General features: G+C 34.9%; 1 protein-coding gene across 1 annotated transcript in view; it reads left to right on the top strand.

The window, feature by feature from the left end:
* Positions 1-23088, top strand: part of scn5lab (sodium channel, voltage gated, type V-like, alpha b) — a 201226-nt gene that overhangs the window by 76481 nt on the left and 101657 nt on the right. The window contains exons 7-10 of the mRNA XM_067377647.1: positions 800-1048; positions 7332-7395; positions 21275-21416; positions 22112-22309. Of these exons, the coding sequence (XP_067233748.1) occupies positions 800-1048; positions 7332-7395; positions 21275-21416; positions 22112-22309 (653 nt within the window). The remainder of the gene's footprint in view (positions 1-799; positions 1049-7331; positions 7396-21274; positions 21417-22111; positions 22310-23088) is intronic.

The raw sequence follows: 23088 nt of genomic DNA, 5'->3' as shown, positions 1-23088 counted from the left end.
ATTTTGTGTGCTTCCCGCACCCACAAATGTTTGTGAAGACAGACCTAGATGTCTCGTGCTGTGCTTGTGGTTTAATGTGGTTTGATTGATGCATTAATAATGTGATTCTGGGTTTGGCAACATTCAGAACTTAAGACCTGAATTGCAATAAACAAAACAAATCAACACAGTCACAAAAAAGATTTTGTGACAAATTAATAGTTACATTATTTTCAAATTAAATTTCTAAGTTCAATAAAATGTAATTAAAAAAAGAAACAAATCAAATATTTGTATATGTTATTAATTAATATAATATATTATAAAAATATTTTATATTTTAATATAATATAAAAAATATTAATATATTATTTTCATTATATATATATATATATATATATATATATATATATATATATATATATATATAATGTGCAAAATACTCTAGAATAAAATATGAAAATAATATATTAATAATTTTTATATTATATTCATTAATATTAATTAATTATATTATATTATTAAGCTGGAAAAGTGTGAAAAAAATAATACATAAAAAAAAAATATATATATATATATATATATATATATATATATATATATATATATATTTATTTATTTATTTATTTATTTTTTTAATGACTGTTCTGGATTCTGTTTACTACATCAAATTCTGAATGGTGCACAACCCTGATGTGATCTGAAGAAATTACGATTGCTTTGATTTTATTACCTACCCAGAAGTTAAAATAAGTAGAAATGAGCACATACATTCTCACCTTGATTCTCACCTGCTGATCTCCGGGTGTTTGTCGCTCAGGCCTGAAGACCATCGTCGGCGCGCTGATTCAGTCGGTAAAGAAGCTGGCAGACGTCATGATTCTCACCGTCTTCTGCCTCAGCGTGTTCGCCCTCATCGGCCTGCAGCTCTTCATGGGGAACCTGCGGCAGAAATGCGTCCGCAGCACCGCACACTGTCTCAACACCACCTTACCTTCATACAACAACAGCACTTTCATCTGCAATAACAGAACCTGGTCCTCGCTAGAGGATTTTGTCACTAATGAAGGTCAGTGACTTAAAGACTTCTTTAAGTAGATCATCTTACTCTAAGTTTAAATGCTTAGCACAAACAATAGTTTCCATCTCATACATTAGGAGAAACTAGATAAAGAAAGTGTGGGTGGCCGTGCCGAACTCACCTCTGTGATCGTGGGGTGACGTGGGTGGCATCGCCGTGCAGTTGCCAAGGTCTTCTGAGTGGGTTTTAGTGGTTTTATACTGGTCCAAGTCACAAGAGTCCACCTTCAATCCTCCCTGATATTCTGGTGTCGAGATAAGATTAGACTGAGAATCCAGGAACAAGTAAAAACTGCTATAAAGTAGATTATAGAGCTATAAAATGATTGTGAAGCATTCAGGAGACTTTAGTAGAAGTCTCATTACTTTCTAGAAGAAACAGTTGAAATAATATACAAACCCGATTCCAAAAAAGTTGGGACACTGTACAAATTGTGAATAAAAAAGAATGCAATGATGTGGAACTTTCAATATTTTATTCAGAATACAACATAGATGACATATCAAATGTTTAAACTGAGAAAATGTATAATTTTAGGGGAAAAATAAGTTGATTTTAAATTTCATGGCATCAACACATCTCAAAAAAGTTGGGACAAGGCCATGTTTACCACTGTGTGGCATCCCCTCTTCTTTTTATATCTGCAAACGTCTGGGGACTGAGGAGACAAGTTACTCAAGTTTAGGAATAGGAATGTTGTCCCATTCTTGTCTAATACAGGCTTCTAGTTGCTCAACTGTCTTAGGTCTTCTTTGTCGCATCTTCCTCTTTATGATGCGCCAAATGTTTCCTATGGGTGAAAGATCTGGACTGCAGGCTGGTCATTTCAGTACCCGGATCCTTCTTCTACGCAGCCGTGATGTTGTAATTGATGCAGTATGTGGTCTGGCATTGTCATGTTGGAAAATGCAAGGTCTTCCCTGAAAGAGACAATGTCTGGATGGTAGCATATGTTGTTCTAGAACTTGGATATACCTTTCAGCATTGATGGTGCCTTTCCAGATGTGTAAGCTGCCCATGCCACACGCACTCATTCAACCCCATACCATCAGAGATGCAGGCTTCTGAACTGAGCGCTGATAATGACTTGGGTTGTCCTTGTCCTCTTTAGTCCGGATGACATGGCGTCCCAGTTTTCCAAAAAGAACTTCAAATTTTGATTCATCTGACCACAGAACAGTTTTCCACTTTGCCACAGTTCATTTTAAATGAGCCTTGGCCCAGAGAAAACGCCTGCACTTCTGGATCATGTTTAGATATGGCTTCTTTTTTGACCTATAGAGTTTTAGCCGGCAACGGCGAATGGCACGGTGGATTGTGTTCACCGACAATGTTTTCTGGAAGTATTCCTGAGCCCATGTTGTGATTTCCATTACAGTAGCATTCCTGTATGTGACGCAGTGCTGTCTAAGGGCCCGAAGATCACGGGCATCCAGTATGGTTTTCCAGCCTTGACCCTTACGCACAGAGATTGTTCCAGATTTTCTGAATCTTTGGATGATATTATGCACTGTAGATGATGACAACTTCAAACTCTTTGCAATTTTTCTCTGAGAAACTCCTTTCTGATATTGCTCCACAATTTTTTGCCGCAGCATTGGGGGAATTGGTGATCCTCTGCCCATCTTGACTTCTGAGAGACACTGCCACTCTGAGAGGCTCTTTTTATACCCAATCATTAGGGCTGGGCGATATATCAAATGCTTTTGTCACACGTGTTTCGTCAGTAAAGCCGGTTCCCTGATTACCGCTTAATCGCCATCACCTGCTTTCAAATGGAGCGCCATTTAATACACAGAGCCGTAGTTCACTGATAAGCCACGCAATATTGCGTTCAGTATCGATATGAATCGCCGTCGATATTGAACACGATATTGCGTGGCTTATCAGTGAACTACAGCTCTGTCTATTAAATGGCGCTCCATTTGAAAGCAGGTGATGGCGATTTAGCGGTAATCAGGGAACCGGCTTTACTGACGAAATGCGTGTGACAAAAGCATTCGATATATCGCCCAGCCCTACCAATCATGTTGCCAATTGACCTAATAAGTTGCAAATTGGTCCTCCAGCTGTTCCTCATATGTACATTTAACTTTTCCGGCCTCTTATTGCTACCTGTCACAACTGTTTTGGAATGTGTAGCTCTCATGAAATCCAAAATGAGCCAATTTTTGGCATGACATTTCAAAATGTCTCACTTTCAACATTTGATATGTTATCTATATTCTATTGTGAATAAAAAATAAGTTTATGAGATTTGTAAATTGTTGCATTCCTTTTTTATTCACAATTTGTACAGAGTTTCCCAACTTTTTTGGAATCGGGTTTGTAGCTGCGAGCAGCAATTATCAGTGTTCAAGCCCTTTAAGGCCTTTAAGCACATAAAAAAGTTATAATGTTTTAATTAGCAAGCCTGTAACCATCTCAATTATAGATGGAAAAGACCATTTACAGCCAATACAGGCAATTTACCATAGGAAATGTATGGTTTATAGGTTGAGCCAAATACCTAAGACTAGTTTGCCAAAGTTGTTTTTTTAAAAAATAATCTCTAATATTTAACGAACAATTCGATGGACAGCGGCAATCCTAGAGACAAAGTTGCTCAGAATGAGGAGTTCTACCATGTGGTACGAATGTCGTTGGCGTGTGTGAAAAAACACACAATCATTTACGCACGTGAAAAACGTGAAGGCGCCCCCCGGTGGCCAATTTCTTTTGGATTTCTCTTAGGCCTCTAGGGCCGTGAGTCAAACAGGCCCAGCGAGTTTCGATCCAGTCGGCCTCCGTTAACCTTATCTGATAGCTGCTCAAATTTCATTGGCTGATGCCAGACATGTTTTTTGAGATGCGTCAATGTCCTCATGGACAGTTATGGCACCATGGATAAAGACACTGCATGCCAATTTTCAAGTCAATAGGATTAACAGTGAAGTAATAATAGCAATTGTCATGTTTTTTCCGGTTATAGTGCCACCAAGTGGCCAGTCACTGCATCCTTTTTCACACAACTACAGAATGAGCTCTTACATAGGTGTACCAAATTTGGTAAAAATATCTCATTCCGTTCACGAGTTATAGCCTTTTTAGTAAAAGTGGCTCCACCCACTTCAAGCATTTTGGCCTTAGAGACTGTGAATCAGAATTTCAATGTCTTTTTTGATAATTGTTGACATTCAGACTCCAGAGAATCTTGCTGCACTGGTTTGGTTCCGATCAGGCCAAAAACCTAGGATTATTTCGCAAAAGTACGTTTTTCAAAAAATCCAAAATACCTGAAAATTTCTAGTCTTTCTAATTTCTAATCTGTAGTCTACAAGTTAGTCATCTATTTTTTGTTTCTTTCATTTGTATTTATTTCTTTTTTCAGTTATACTTTTAGGTCAGTTACATAAAAAAGTAGATTGGTCTAATTAAATGTTATAAGTAAGACTGATTACTCTTTGACTAACTGACTTGTTAAGAGTCTTAACATGATGTCTCTGTTTATGCAACTGACCCCTGGTTATATAATCATACTTGTTTGCTACTTACAATTAGCTTTGATTGAATAAATACTGCAATAAAATAAAATACTCCAAACATAGTTATGCTGAACTAGTGGACTAAATCTGAATGAACCCTGCCGCCTCTGTCACATTGAACACGTATTTAGATTGTATTATGAAGCTTGTTGATCATAATTCTGCAGTTAAATGACTATACTCATAGAAGAGCCGACGTCTAAGATGAGATTCGCTCTTATTTTGGGTTGGTCTCATTTCATTAGAATAGCAATTAGGACAGTGCTGGCACTCGATAAGTTGACCTGCAGAACACAGATGTAGGACACAGACAGAAATAGACAAGACGCTTTCTCCTGATGTGCTTCGTCATGGCATTCATGGTCCAAAACACAGAGAACCAAAACACTCCTCCTGAATTTAAAGCATTTCACATGTTTGAAAGAACTGATGGAGATTTGTGCCAAAATATTAATCAAAATTAAGTGAGCTTAAAACAAGAAAATCTCCTTAATTCAAGGAGGAAACTAGTTTATTGTTCTGATTCCATTGGTAGATATTTGTGATTGTTTTAAGCAAAACATGTTTTCCGTAAAACAAGACTCTATCTTCAGTCATTTTACTTCTCAAGTAAATGTGTCTTAGTTTAAGAATGCTTTGATATTTGTACTGGAAAAGCAGATAAAAATATTGAGGAAGAAAATAATTTTTTGCAGTGTATCAGCTGTAAGACTCGATTCGATCCAAAGGCTTGAAAAACAATTAATCAAATGATTTATATACAAACATTTAAATTGCACATAAGGCAGTTTTAATAATAATAAAGTTATAATAATACGTTTTATTGACATAAATACATTTCTACTCCAATTTGTTGTTTTCACGATGGATTCATTCAAACATATATTAAATATTGAAGAACAGGTTAAGGAAAAAATACAATGAAGTGCCTCATTTTTTCTAGCTAACTAATGAGTTTATGGTCATTGAATAGCTTTTTTGAGGTAAATGTGACGTGACATTGTTTACAAGCTGTAATATTGACGTCTTTCTCTGGTTGAAACACTTGTTGTGCGATTACTCGGGACATGATTCATTTCAGTAAGTTGTACTGAATCTTTCAACATTCCTTCTGATGTTCATTCATGTTTATTTGGTGCTATAACTAGTAGTAAAGAGGAAGAGATGTCGGTTCACGAGCCGCTACAGCGATCTGTCACCACAAAATGTTATTTTTTGTTTGAATTATGTTGTAAAACTGGCCGATTGTCAAATTATCATTATTGACAAATACATTTCTACTCCAATTCGTTGTTTTCATGATGGACTTATTCAAAAATAGGGTGAAATTCAGGCTGATTGGGACACTTTTTCCAATTCATCTCAATGGCACAAAAGTGTCCCAATCACCCTGAATTCACCCTATTTTAAATATTGAAGGACAGGCTAAGGAAAAAATATAATGAAGTGCATATATTTATCAAAACGCCTAATTTTTCTAGCTAACAAATGAGTTTATGGACATTGGATGGCTTTTTTTTAGGTAAGTGTGATGTGACATTGTTTACAAGCCATATTATTGATGTCTTTCCGTGGTTTAAACACTTGTGCAATTACTCGAGACATGATTCATTTCAGTAAGTTGTACTGAATCTTTCAACATTCCTTCTGATGTTCATGTTTATTTGGTGCTGTAACTAGTAGTAAAGAGGAAGAGATGATCGGTTCACGAGCTGCTACAGCGATCCGTCACCACAAAACGTTATTTTTTGTTTGAATTATGTTGTAAAACTGGTATTTTTTGAATGCTGAGACTTTGTTTTTATATTCAAAGCAGGAACGCACAAAGATTTGTTCATTTATCAGCTGAAAACAGCATAAACTAAAAGATTGTTTCTTGGGATTTAAGAATCGATATTGGTTCATCAAAATGAAAATCGATTAAAAATCGAGAAATCGCTATTTTTAACTTAACCCTAATCACTTGTATAATCAAAAGCAACTTAATAGCAATCAAACACAATACGTTCAGGCTGATAACCTTTCCCGCTGAGCGCTCCGGTCCACACAGGACAGACACTTAAGGTTATGCTGAAACACAGAATGCCGACAGCTGGACGGTCATAACCGGGTGCCTGCCAAACACGAGCGGAGGCGTTTCCCCCTCCGGCCTCCGTCGCCAGCGGCTCTCGAGCCTGGAGTGATGGGACAGAGAGAGCGAGAGACAGCGGGAAAATGAGAGCAGATAAAATGGAGGGCTCAGGATACCAACCTGAGGCTGCTGTACATGTAATCTCTCAGCCACTCCCTCTAGCTGCGGGAAAAACACAAGTTCACTCAGTGGTGTGCATCTCAAAGTAGCGCTAAACAATGAATGTTTCTGTCACACCCAAATATATTGATTGCAATGCTGAGAACTGAAGCTACTCATAATCTAAAGTAGTTCGGCTAAAGTTAAATTGAAGCTTTTAAGGGGCTGGCATGTTTTTAAATACGTAACTATCCAATTATGTCATTTATAATTCAAGATTCTGTATCAGAGCTGGATTTTTCTAGCACATAAACAATGGCAGCTTTTGCATTAAACATGACATTTTTGTTACATTTGAATAGTAAACGCTGTCACTTTAATTGAGATTTATTTAAATACAACCAAAAACACTCAAATGCCAGCTTTACACTGTGTTTTTGAGAGATGCAATTAGTCAGAAATCATTTGCAGCATTTGCCTTTTTTGAATCTCAGATTCTATTTTTTCATTCTTCCAGATAATTACTTCAAAGTGGAAGGAGCCAAGGACGCCTTAATATGTGGGAATGCAAGTGATGCTGGGTAAGTTTAATGTGCTTTAATGTGTTTTGATTGAATTGCATAAGACACTTGAGGTTGTGGTGCATTTGTTTTACTGTGGTATTTTACTTAATTAACAATGGTTTCATACATATAATGTATTAGATGTAAACTGTTTACGATTACCAAGCAATATACTGTATCCAAAACACTCTCATCGCAGTAAAAATTTCCACCTATTTCAACATAAAAACTTAAGTTTAGTTGCTAACTTAAATTTTTTAAGTATAATCAAATTGGACCTATAAGTCATTTCAACTTAAATTAAACTAAACTGATGTGATTTGAAACAGATGGAAGATTGTGAGTGAAAACCATGTTTAGTCATTAACGTATTTCAAATGTGGCTCAGCCAATCAGCATTTAGGGGCGGGACTATTCATGTTCTAAAAGTGAAATTAACACTTTTGAATGTCCAAACTACATTTGGACATTGTGTGACAGCTGCTATAAAAGGCCATAACGGATCTAGGAGGATGTCAGTGTTAAGTCTGACTAAAGTAAATATAGTTGTGTGTCTCTCTGAAGCGTCTGACTCAGCAGAACTGCATGTACATGTACAGTGTGAGTCAGTGGCCTTGATTAACTCTCCGCCACATCCAGACGACAATGAAGCCCTTCGATAAAAAATGAGGGTGTTTGTGTGAACTGGCCCCGAACTGCTTTTTTCATGATATTTACTCAAACTAATCTTTGGGAGTCAATTTGACCTGCAAAACAAAATCGAGTTGTCAGAAATAATGGGATATTTTTTCGAAATTATGTGACAAATTCTCATTTAGGATCATGAACATGCCATAAAATTTCTGATGGTTTTGATGTTCGTGGGTCAATTTGAACCGCAATTTCATGGTCAACTGCAGTGGCGCAGACCCAAAATAAAAGCAAATAAAATTATGTATTTTTTATGTCAGTTTCTCAACTACCCTCTGAGGGTATTTAAATTTACATGTATGCATTTGGCAGACACTTTAATCCAAAGAAATGTTCACTGCATTGAAGGCGTATATTTTTATCAGTTTAAGTGTTAATTTTGCTAAGAATCAAACGCATGATTTTGCGGCTGCTTCAAGAAAGCACACAAAAATAAAACAAAAACATTTCAAATTAAAAATTAAAAATTTTAAATAAAAAAATTAAATACAATACTATAGAAGCTTGTTTCCGACATGAGATAAAAAAAAAAGGTAACCGACTTTTATCTCACAATTCTGACATTTTTCTCACAATTGCAAAAAATAAAGTCAGAATTGCGAGATATAAAGCCAGAATTGTGAGATATAAACTCACAATTACGTGTTATAATGTCCAATTGTGAGAAAAAAAAGTCAAAATTGCAATTCTGACTTTACATCTCGCAATTCTGACTTTACATCTCGCAATTCTGACTTTACATCTCACAATTCTGACTTTATATCTCGCAATTCTGACTTTACATCTCGCAATTCTGACTTTATAACTCACAATTCTGACTTTATATCTCGCAATTCTGACTTTACATCTCTCAATTCTGACTTTATATCTCACAATTCTGACTTTACATCTCACAATTCTGACTTTATATCACACAATTCTGACTTTACATCTCACAATTCTGACTTTACATCTCGCAATTCTGACTTTACATCTCGCAATTCTGACTTTACATCTCACAATTCTGACTTTACATCTCACAATTCTGACTTTATATCTCACAATTCTGACTTTACATCTCACAATTCTGACTTTACATCTCGCAATTCTGACTTTACATCTCGCAATTCTGACTTTACATCTCGCAATTCTGACTTTACATCTCACAATTCTGACTTTACATCTCACAATTCTGACTTTATATCTCACAATTCTGACTTTACATCTCGCAATTCTGACTTTACATCTCGCAATTCTGACTTTACATCTCACAATTCTGACTTTACATCTCGCAATTCTGACTTTACATCTCGCAATTCTGACTTTTCATCTCGCAATTCTGACTTTTCATCTCGCAATTCTGACTTTATAACTCGCAATTCTGACTTTATAACTCACAATTCTGACTTTACATCTCGCAATTCTGACTTTTCATCTCGCAATTCTGACTTTTCATCTCGCAATTCTGACTTTATAACTCACAATTCTGACTTTACATCTCGCAATTCTGACTTTTCATCTCGCAATTCTGACTTTTCATCTCGCAATTCTGACTTTATAACTCACAATTCTGACTTTACATCTCGCAATTCTGACTTTTCATCTCGCAATTCTGACTTTTCATCTCGCAATTCTGACTTTATAACTCGCAATTCTGACTTTATAACTCACAATTCTGACTTTATAACTCACAATTCTGACTTTATATCTCACAATTCTGACTTTACATCTCGCAATGCTGACTTTACATCTCGCAATTCTGACTTTACATCTCACAATTCTGACTTTACATCTCGCAATTCTGACTTTATAACTCGCAATTCTGACTTTACATCTCGCAATTCTGACTTTATAACTCACAATTCTGACTTTATAACTCACAATTCTGACTTCATAACTAGGGATGTCCAGATCCGATCACGTGATCGGAAATCGGGCCCGATCATGTGGTTTCAGACTCGATCGGAATCGGACATTACCTCCCGATCAGGACTCGGATATATATGTATTAGGGGTGCAACGGTTCTCGGTAAAAAAATCGAACCACACCGTTCTCCACTTACGGACCGCACTTGCAATGCAGTCCATCTCGAATGACGACGCATCTATTGGTTAATATGGTTTGTTTAAAATAGCAACGTGGAAAACAGACAGAGTTCAGATAATGTATGTTTCAGTCGATGGATGCACAAAACGTTACAACAACGATAATCAGAAAGCGTGGACAAAACAGTCACTCTTTGTAAACTGTTAACAGCTGGTGCCGTCTGCTCTAATGTCCAGTCATTTACGCCGTCATCACCCGGGTGTCGATAGCGCGCGAGCGCAGGTGAGACCTGAACAGCACACGTTGCTGTCTGTTTTTAAACTAACTCATTCTCTTTCAAGTAAGCGCTTCGGCGGCCACATTCATACAAAAATTGTCAACATGCCCGTCCTAGCGAGTATCCTAGCAAACATAGTCGGTTATGTCTTAAGTGAGCGTATATTAGTCGAGAAAGACAGCGCATGTGGAACAGTACTATATGTACTGGATCGTGCATGTCTTAAAGGGAAAACAACTATTCCTGCTGCCTGTATTTAATGTTAAATAAAACAACAAATAACAAAGAAATTACTCACTGCTCTTGACTGAATAGTTTTTGTAACTTCAATAATAATGAATCTTTATTTATTTTATACAGTAAAGATAATATGCAGTGATATTTTATATTTGATTACTATTTGAAAACTGTTAGATACCTGAAAAACCTGAAAAGCACTGTTCCTGGATCTGTTTTTCGCTCTTCTTTATTCTTTTTTACGTAGGCTATTAAGTATCGGATCGGGACTCGGTATCGGCAGATACTCAAAATCAAATGACTCGGACTCGAGGGCAAAAAAACGTGATCGGGACATCCCTATTTATAACTCGCAATTCTGACTTTACATCTCGCAATTCTGACTTTATATCTCACAATTCTGACTTTATATCTCACAATTCTGACTTTATAACTCGCAATTCTGACTTTACATTTCGCAATTCTGACTTTATAACTCACAATTCTGACTTTATAACTCACAATTCTGACTTTATATCTCGCAATTCTGACTTTACATCTTGCAATTCTGACTTTTCATCTCGCAATTCTGACTTTACATCTCGCAATTCTGACTTTATATCTCGCAATTCTGACTTTACATCTCGCAATTCTGACTTTATAACTCACAATTCTGACTTTACATCTTGCAATTCTGACTTTTCATCTCGCAATTCTGACTTTATAACTCACAATTCTGACTTTATAACTCACAATTCTGACTTTATAACTCACATTTCTGACTTTATAACTCACAATTCTGACTTTATAACTCACAATTCTGACTTTATATCTCGCAATTCTGACTTTATAACTCACAATTCTGACTTTATAACTCACAATTCTGACTTTATAACTCACAATTCTGACTTTATAACTCGCAATTCTGACTTTACATCTCGCAATTCTGACTTTATAACTCACAATTCTGACTTTATATCTCACAATTCTGACTTTATATCTCACAATTCTGACTTTATAACTCGCAATTCTGACTTTACATTTCGCAATTCTGACTTTATAACTCACAATTCTGACTTTATATCTCACAATTCTGACTTTATAACTCGCAATTCTGACTTTATAACTCACATTTCTGACTTTATAACTCGCAATTCTGACTTTATAACTCACAATTCTGACTTTATAACTCGCAATTCTGACTTTAAATCTCGCAATTCTGACTTTATATCTCGCAATTCTGACTTTATAACTCGCAATTCTGACTTTAAATCTCGCAATTCTGACTTTATATCTCGCAATTCTGACTTTATAACTAGCAATTCTGACTTTACATCTTGCAATTCTGACTTTATAACTCGCAGTTCTGACTTTAAATCTTGCAATTCTGACTTTTCATCTCGCAATTCTGACTTTATAACTCGCAGTTCTGACTTTAAATCTTGCAATTCTGACTTTATATCTCGCAATTCTGACTTTTCATCTCGCAATTCTGACTTTATAACTCGCAGTTCTGACTTTAAATCTTGCAATTCTGACTTTTCATCTCGCAATTCTGACTTTATAACTCGCAATTCTGACTTTACATCTTGCAATTCTGACTTTTCATCTCGCAATTCTGACTTTATAACTCACAATTCTGACTTTATAACTCGCAATTCTGACTTTATAACTCACATTTCTGACTTTATAACTCGCAATTCTGACTTTATAACTCACAATTCTGACTTTATAACTCGCAATTCTGACTTTTCATCTCGCAATTCTGACTTTATAACTAGCAATTCTGACTTTACATCTTGCAATTCTGACTTTATAACTCGCAGTTCTGACTTTAAATCTTGCAATTCTGACTTTTCATCTCGCAATTCTGACTTTATAACTCGCAGTTCTGACTTTAAATCTTGCAATTCTGACTTTATATCTCGCAATTCTGACTTTTCATCTCGCAATTCTGACTTTATAACTCGCAGTTCTGACTTTAAATCTTGCAATTCTGACTTTTCATCTCGCAATTCTGACTTTATATCTCGCAATTCTGACTTTTCATCTCGCAATTCTGACTTTATAACTCGCAATTCTGACTTTATAACTTGCAATTCTGACTTTATAACTAACAATTCTGACTTTATAACTAACAATTCTGACTTTATAAATCGCAATTCTGACTTTATATCTCAATTCTGACTTTATAACTCGCAATTCTGACTTTACATCTTGCAATTCTGACTTTTCATCTCGCAATTCTGACTTTATATCTCGCAATTCTGACTTTATAACTCGCAATTCTGACTTTATAACTCGCAATTCTGACTTTATAACTAACAATTCTGACTTTATATCTCGCAATTCTGACTTTTCATCTCGCAATTCTGACTTTATATCTCGCAGTTCTGACTTTTCATCTCGCAATTCTGACTTTATAACTCGCAATTCTGACTTTATAACTCACAATTCTGACTTTATAACTAACAATTCTGACTTTATAACTCGCAATACTGACTTTATAACTAATAATTCTGACTTTATAAATCACAATTCTGATCTTTCATCTCGCAATTCTGACTTTATATCACGCAAATTCTGACTTTACATCTCACAATTCTGACTTTTCATCTCGCAATTCTGACTTTATATCACGCAAATTCTGACTTTACATCTCACAATTCTGACTTTATAACTCACAATTCTGACTTTATAACTCGCAATTCTGACTTTATAACTAATAATTATGACTTTATAACTCGCAATTCTGACTTTATAACTAATAATTCTGACTTTATAACTAACAATTCTGACTTTATAACTAACAATTCTGACTTTATAACTAACAATTCTGACTTTATAAATCGCAATTCTGACTTTATATCTCAATTCTGACTTTGTAACTCGCAATTCTGACTTTATATCTCACAATTCTGACTTTATAACTAACAATTCTGACTTTATAACTTGCAATTCTGACTTTATATCACGCAATTCTGACTTTATATCTCGCAATTCTGACTTTATATCACGCAATTCTGACTTTATATCACGCAATTCTGACTTTATATCACACAATTCTGACTTTATATCTCACAATTGCAAGTTTAAATCTCACAACTGCAAAGAAAAAAGTCAGAATTGTGAGATAAAATGTCTCAATTACCTTTTTATTTTTTTATTCAGTGGCGGAAACGAGCTTCCATACAATACTTGTTTTATAATATAGATTTTTTTTAAAACAAATAGTTAAGAAATAGTTGTTAAATACAGTTTTAATAATAATTTGTTCTCATGTTTATTTTTGCTGTAATATGTGAGTATTAATATTAAAGATTTACTGTTTTTACTTGATTTTTCATAGATTTTATTGAATCCAATCAGGGATTACAATAATACAAGGACGCTGAAAAAAAGGCAGATTTTCACTCAGTAATTCACAAATAATCACAAAGAAACAGCATGTAAAACAATGAATTAAATTGAATTAGAAAGACTGAAATATTATTGTAAAACACTCCAATAATCTTTAGAAAATCATTTTACTGTGCAGTTTAAATGAAATGTATAAAGCTAGAGTCTGTATTCCTTTCTATAGTGCTGAATAAATATAATAATCCCAGTATGATGGACAACTTGCTAGTGTGAAATAGCTCAGAGGAATGTCAGCGCATATGTTTGCTGATTGTATATGAGTGTGTGCGAGCGTATGGCAGCTGGCCGTACATTACCGCATTAAAGCGTCTCCTCTTGAGGGATTTGTACAGTATGTGCTCATGGTCATATCTCTACTTACATAAACTCTCCCCGTGGGAACCTCAAGAACTCACTGATAAACATGTGGTACAAGAGAACCAACTTAAATGAGTCATGCCATCTTCGGTCTCATACACTCCAGGCCTGTTTTTGAAGAAAATGAGCAGCGTTTTTTGAATAAAAAAATAAAAAATAGCCAGACTTTAATGGACTTGGAGAAATCATTATCTCTCTGATGCTTCTAGGATTTCACTCCTCGATTGCCGTTCTGTGGGATTCAATGTTTCGAGGCTCTGCAACATGTTCTGTCTAAGCGTCTGGAAAGTTAGTCCTCCGTCGCCGGCAGCTGCACTCGTTCTACAAGAATCAAATGGATAAAACATTATCTTAAAAGCGAGTGCTAATCGATAACGTGATATTTCAAAAATCCAGAGCATTTTTGCAGTGGAATATATTGAACATGTAATGGAAAGTGCGAGATGCTCTCTCTGAGTTATCGGGCCGCGGATGTGAAGGTCTCTCTGCCTAATGGGCCGTTGGTATGAATTACGACGTGGCCTGTAGATGTTGATTGTAACATCTGGCCGAAGCCAGAAAGACACAAAGGACAAATCCGTCTGTCTTCCGGCGTGATAACAGGCCTCAAACAGACAGACGCGTGTCCACCTCTGATAAAACAGCGCTTGGAAACTGAGACAACGTTTGTCTAGAAGGTGTGATACATGCCTGTTAAAGGGATTGTGGTTTATTCAGCGCTTTACGAGGGTCAACTGGATTCGCAAAACAGATTCATCAGTGTTCGGAAGATGTTTTTTGAAACAGTCAAGTTACTAGTTACTTAGGAGTTCAACTAATTGTATGGGTAGCAAAAAGTAGCTTATTACATTAAACAACATTTGCACATATAAATTTGCTCTAAATACAACCAATAAATCATTTACAGGGTTAAGATATTAAGTCAGAAATGTTTCAAAATGAAGCTTAAAACAATAACAAATATCTGCCAATGGGGTCAAAAAATAAAGTTAATTCAAAGGAAAACAAGTTTCATTTTTCTAAACCCATATTTTTTTTTTTACCAGAAAACAAGACTTAATACCATATTAAGTCATTTTCATTGACTTGACTAAATAATATTTAGATATTTGCACTGGAAAACAAGACAAAAATACTTAATAGAAAATTTGCAGCTGTTAAAGGTGCAGTAAGTGATTTCTGAGAATCGCTGTTGATATCTGAAATCACCAAAACAAACACGCCCCCTACCCAAAAGGATCACACCCCTTTCATGAAAGCTCCGCCCCCAAATTCACAAACATTCTATGCAGCACAGGCTCCTCCCCCATCATGAATGGACACTGCTGATTGGCTATAAGTGTGTTTTGGTGCTCTGTCCGAACCACTTTTGACAGCGTTTCTCAAAAATCACTTACTGCACCATTAACAAAATAAGATGCAATTGATTCGTTACATGAAATTGATTCGAACGAACTGATTTGCAAAAAACAAATCAGTGCTGCATCCAAAATTGCATACTATGTAAAACTACATCCACCATGTGACCTACAGCGTCAGTTGAGTCACAAGTCCTCTCCCATGGCCTCATGGGATAGTAAAGTGTCCATCATATGCACACTTCAGAATCTCACCAGAAGTAGTAGGTCATCCGGGTACTTTTTTCCTACTCTTATATGAGTACTGTGAATTTGCACTCACATATTGTTTTTCGTCTACTATATAGCATGCAAGTAAACATATTCGAACGCAGCACAGATTTCCTAGTGCGTACTATGAGAGAAACAACTCCCGGTCAACTCAGTTTGAACATTTGTAAATCTGTGTGCACAAACGCTGTGACTGTAATGTAGAGTTTTGTGACACTAAATCTGTTACTGTCACAAAATGGACAAATGTAGTCATATAACATCTTATAATACATATCATTCGTTTCTATTGTTAGAAACACAAAACCAATGTAAACGGTCTCAGTCAGCGTTATATAATTCGCTCCACTGTCTGCTAATGGTGGTATATAAATATTTTCGTAGAGGACGTCAACACGTAATCATTGACCTTCATCTAAGCTCAAACAGTGGCCACTCATGCCGACTGAGAGCTCAATTTTATCACTCAGTGATTTTCTTGGAACTCCAAACATCTCGATTAAAATGTCGTGGTAATTATAGGGTGTTGGTGGACATTCATTAAAACAAGAGTCTATTAATAAACTGTGATTAGGCTGTATTTTGAAAGCACTATATTTGACCTTAATGATGCTTACTGAGAGGTCACTCACATGGAACTAAAGGTTCACTCAGAATAGCTCAGTAATATGCGACCAAATCTAACAGACTAACAGCTTAATGGCTTTTTAATGGTCAGATTTCTTAGTCGTAAAAAAAGTTAATGTTCAGCATCATCTGCACCTCATACGTACATAAACATAAACATATACACTGTATATATAGCATATTATAATTTATATATACATGTGTATGTGTAATAAACCGCTATACTCTCTCTCTATATATATTTATATACCCATATACATTACATATATATATATATATATATATATATATGTGTGTGTGTGTGTGTGTGAGTGTGTGTGTGTGTGTGTGTTTGTGTGTGTGTGTGTAATATATAGTGTATATACATATATACTAAATTAGACTATGTATGTATATATATATATATATATATATATATATATATACTGTATATATGTACACATACACATACATACATATACAGTATATATACATACTACAATAACTATATATATATATATATATATATATATATATATATATATATATATATATACACACATATATACATACATATATATTGTATATAAATGCACATGTATGTATAATATACTACAATATACTATATATTTGTGTGTGTGTGTGTATATAGTATATAAGATACACGTATATATAGTATATTACACACACATATGTACATAGCATGTATACATACATATATATAGACTATATATATGTACATTTACACACATATATATATATATATATATATATATATATATATATATATATATATATATATATATATATATATACTCACTACACTAGACTATATACACAGACACGCACACACACACACACACACACACACACACACACACACATATATTGTATATACATATATGTTTATGTGTAATATACTATATATGTGTGTGTGTGTGTGTGTATATATATATATATATATATATATATATATATATAGTATATTACACACATATATATATAACACATATATGTGTGTATATATGTGTGTGTAATATACTATATATATATATATATATATATATATATATATATATATATATATATATATATATACATTGTATATTGTCTAATGTAGTATATAATTATATACAGTATATATTATTTACATAATACATTATTATATTATATTATTTACACACACACACACACACATACATATACATACATACAGTACATACATATATATTAAACTAAATAAAAATATGGCCTATACACTCTAATGTTTGAGAGAAGCACATGTTATTGCCCTGAAAGAGACACTCTTGTTTCATTGTTATCAGTATGATTAATATCTCCATGTGTAGGTCATACAGCACATGGCTTTATTCAATGCTGCCGTTCTTCATGTCAGTGTGTTTGTTTCCCTTGTTCGTTTATTTCCCTCGGGGATCAATTAAGTCAATTAATCCAGCGGTCTTATTTTAGCCATTGTTAGTGTGCAGGCGCAGCTCTCTGGTCACCTTGTGAACCTGGATGGAAACCTGAGTTGAAGGCTGACGGCGCTTTCAAACAGAAGCCGTTCACCTCGTTTCACCTCCTCTGTTATTTGAGGGGTGGACGGCGCTCTGTTGAAGTCTCCTTCGCTCTATCTGCGGCTCGCTGCCAACTACTGGATCTCTACACGGGATTTCTGATGAACTCCCTCCTCCACTCACCTCCTATATGCTCGGGAGCATTTGCCAAAAGAAAAGTTTGGAAAACAGTGATATTTCTTAGTTGGTCCTGGTGTCTAGTAGGGCTGGATGATGTTGCAAGAACGTCTCAGGTTATGACTATAACCATAGTTCCCTGAGAGAGGGAACGAGACACTGCGTCCCAACACAGTGCAAGTTCCCTCGAAAGGAAACATTATTTTCAGCCTTATGAAAATATTCAAAATACATATCTTGATAATGCTCTGAAAATGCATTTTTTTTGGTCAAACATTTACAGTGTCTTCAGTTTATTCAGAGATGATGCAATGAAAAACTGTGGCTTTTGTCTCCTGGCATCAAGCTGATGCCAACCGAACTCAAGCCCTGGTCGTCTATATTACTTTTCCTAAATATATCAGCATCATCTTCATACAATAAAGCATCGATGGCTCGTCATCCGAGCTCTCTTTGTCTCTTTGTTACTGTATTCCGTTATCCTGATACGTTTAATCTCGCCCGTGTCAATCCAGTTGATCAGAGCTGCCATCTGATCCCGGCAGAAGCATTCAGAGATCAGACTCCCAAAGGAAGAAACCTTGAGTACATCTTGGCTCATAACAACATAACAGTTATTCAAACAGGGCAGCGATACAGAAACAACACACAGGCCTGCATATTGGTTTACACAAACGGCACCAACAGAAATTCCCAAAGTCCATCCGCCTTTCCTATTCTCGGGACCCTAACAGGGCAGAGGGACTCTCTAGTGCCTGAAATAGACCATGTTAAAATGCTTTGTGTCCCCGCAATGCGATCCCAGCTGCCAGTGTGCTGAGAGGGGCTTCTTTGACAAATTCTCCAAGTGACTCTGTGCTGTGATTCAATGACAACTGAACAATACAGATCACTGATGGAGCCGATACAAGATCCAGTGGCAGATTCGGCATTTCTGCTCATAAACATCCTTAAAACAAGGTTCGTTATAAAGCGAAATTGCACAAGACTCGTTTTTAGAGAATATTCTTTGACTAAATCAAGAAAAAAGTAAAAAGATTCATTCTCTGAAATCAAGTATTAGTATGTTGCATAATGTTTTAGGGATGTTTTAGAAAACTAGACAAAAACAAAACTAATTACATTAGTTATTGCCATCTTAAACTAGGACACAATTAATAATAATAAATAAAATATATTATTATGTTTTATTTTTTACTGGAAAACAAAACAAAAAACCATGATGAAATAATACTTATTAAATATTAATTAAAATGTTTTTTTTTCATTTTTTTATTGTTAATAAAAACCATATCTACATAATCAATAACAATAAAATAATTTATTTCATTACTTTTTTTTTTTATACTGGAAAAGAAGACAAAAATACTGAAATTACTTTTAAAATACATGATGAAATAATACTGATTAAATATTAATAAATTTTTTTTTTTTTTTACTGTTGATAAAAACTATATCTACATAATCAATAAAAAGTAATAATTTATTTATTTATTTTACCTCACTTAAAAAAATACAAATATTTTTTCATCAATATTTAATCAGTATTATTTCATCATAATTCTAAAATTGTTGTATTGTTGAAATCATGATGAAATAATACTAAATAAATTAAATAATACTAAAAAGGTATTTTTTATGTAAAAAAACAAACAATAATAAAAAACTTTAACAATTGAACAATCATTTAATCCATTATTCTTTTCTGATAAAGTTTTTTCCTATAAAACAAGACAAACATACTGATTAAATGTTGATTTTAAAACCATACCGAAATAATACTGATAAATAATGAATAATAATGAAAACGTTGTATTTTTTCTCAATAAAAATACCTGCATAATCAATAATAATAAAAAAACAACTTAAAAATTTAAGTATCATTTATTCCATTATTTCTTTTCCTAGAAACATGACCAAAATAATGTTTTTAAAAACATAATATAAATTATAATATAATATAATACTATATATATATATATATATATATATATATATATATATATATATATATATATATTTTTTTTTTTTTTTTTTTTTTTTTGTACTGTCAATAAAAAACATTGACAACTGAACTATCACTTATTTTTTTCCGGTTAAGTTTGTTGTAAGCATAAGCTGGGTCAGAGAACATGTTCATCATGTGCCCACACGAGAAAGGAAACCGCAGTTGATATCAGTGCGTCTGGGGTCCGAGGGCCCCTGTCCAAATCGAATTGAAGTGGGGCCCGTCCATTAGCACGTCCTTCAGGGACACGGTGAGGTGTCTGAGTGCGATAGTGCCCGTCACCCGCACCCTCACACTTTCAGCATGCCAGCCTGCTGAGAGCCGCCTGCCGCCTTCCCGAAGGGAGCGACTGGTAAAAGACGGCTGGCAGGGGCCTCAGAAACGGGCACAGACACGAACCGCTGGCGCCACCAGCCTCTCAGTTAGTCAAAGACGAAGTGTTCAAAGATCGCTCACCTTTGATGTCTATGTTAAAGGTCCTTCAGGACACCTATTCACGTTCATCTTTTTCACGTGTGTTTATTGTCGCTGTTTGAGCAGGAAAAAGTCTTCTCTATATCAGTGTCAGTGTTTCTGAACTCCCTGAAACGCCTCCATCTTGAGTTTTCTTCACAAAATTCCTCATTTTAATAATTCATGCACAGAATAAAGGGGCAGGGCCTGGTTGAGTTAGTTAGTAGTGTGTTGAAACTGGCGGTTATGGTAAGTGGCGGGACATTTCCCAAACACCAATCACAACACACTGCTCCAACCGACCAATCAGAGCACATTGTGCTTTTCAGAAGGCGGGGCTTCATAGAGACAGGAACTAAACAGAGCGTTACTGACACACTGGGAAGAGAGGAGCTGCAACAATGGAGAATATGAGGAAAATAATCAACCTGCTCTAATAGAGCCCAAAAACAACATCAACGCTTTAAAACATGCAGGGCATAATATGGCTCTTTAAGAACTAGTTATTTCTCCTCTCCGCAGCAAATGTCCAGATGGTTTTGAATGTATGAAGACTGGACGAAACCCAAACTACGGCTACACCAGCTTTGACACCTTCGGATGGGCTTTCCTCTCCCTTTTCAGACTCATGACACAAGATTACTGGGAAAACCTCTATCATCATGTCAGTATTCTCTCAGTTCTCTCTCATTACGTGACGTTAAACGTCTGCCATGATTTTTCCTCTAATTTACTTAGAGCAACTGAGATGCACTACCGTTCAAAAGTATTTAAAGAAATTAATACTTTAATTCAGCAAGGATGCATTACATTGATCAAAAGTGACACTAAAGACATTTGTAATGGTACAAAAGATTTCTAATAAATGGTGAAAAGTAAAATATATCAGTTTCCACAAAAATATGAACTGTTTTCAACCTTGATAATGATCAGAAATGTTTCATGAGCAGCAAATCAGGATATTAGAATGATTTCTGGACACTGAAGACTGGAGTAATGATGCTGAAAATTCAGCTTTGATCACAGGAAATAAATTACATTTTACTATATATTCACATAGAAGACAGCTGTTTTAAACTGTAAAAATATTTCACATTTTTACCAGTTTTTATTATATTTTTAATCAAATAAATGCAGCCTTGGTGAGCAAAAGAGTCTTCTTTTAATTCACTGTAGTGAATATGTAAATACAGAATTCCATTCACTGTTGGCAGATTTTAACTGCATTGGCCAAAAAACAAAAACAAACCTGTTTATGTCAGATTATCTCAAAATAATTGATTTCAAATGCATCTGTCTATCACTAGTTAGAATCTTGTGAAAAGCTATTGCAACAAATGCTATTTCTGTGATGCACAGACTCTGCGCTCCGCGGGAAAAGCGTACATGGTGTTTTTTGTGGTGGTGATCTTCCTGGGCTCCTTTTACCTGGTGAATCTGATCCTCGCTGTGGTGGCCATGGCGTATGAGGAGCAGAACCAGGCCACGATCGCTGAAGCCTTGCAGAAAGAACAAGAGTTTCAGCTCGCCATGGAACAGCTGAAGAAGGAGCAGCAGGTATGTCGAGGTCACCATTAAAATCAGCTTTTCATTATCCATTCACATCCCAAACGAGGGTTCATGAGATGATGGAATGCTAATAATTATTTAAATAACATTAAAATAAATGAATGGGGCTGCACAAGTAATCGTAATAAAACTAAAATCGTGATATAACTTAGTGAGGTTATCAAATCAAATGCTGTGGTTTAATTAAAGGCACGGTAAGCAATTTCTGAGAAATGCTGTTGATGTTTGAAACCACGAAAACAAACACGCCCCGCCCCTTACCTAAAAGGATCACACCCCTTTCCTGATAGTACGCCTACAAATTCACAAACACATTATGCAGCACAGGCACCTCCCCCATCATTAATTGACACGCCCCTTACTGCTGATTGGCTACGAGTGTGTTTTGGTGCTCGGTCTGATCCAATTTCAGCAGCATTTCTCAGAAAACACTTACTGCATCTTTAAGAATATATAAAATAAAATAAATGAATTTGAAATGTTAAGGGTTTGAATGTATAAAAGTGAAGACTTTAAGACATAAATATTAGTGGTATAACTTAAAATAAAATGTATATTATAGTATAACCACATTAATATTCATTTTACAGTAAAATTTTAATTTACAACAGAAATGCATTATTTCTTTCTTCATTTTTATCATTAGAGTTAAAACTACTACTATTGCTAGTACTACTACTAATAATAACAACTATTAATCTTATTAAATTTGATTGGGTTCCTAAAACTTATCACTACTAAAAATCGTGAAATATAGTGAAATGTTT

This window comes from Chanodichthys erythropterus, chromosome 23 (genome assembly GCF_024489055.1).
Source record: "Chanodichthys erythropterus isolate Z2021 chromosome 23, ASM2448905v1, whole genome shotgun sequence".
Lineage (NCBI taxonomy): Eukaryota > Metazoa > Chordata > Actinopteri > Cypriniformes > Xenocyprididae > Chanodichthys > Chanodichthys erythropterus.
This window is presented reverse-complemented; position numbering and strand designations above follow the sequence as displayed.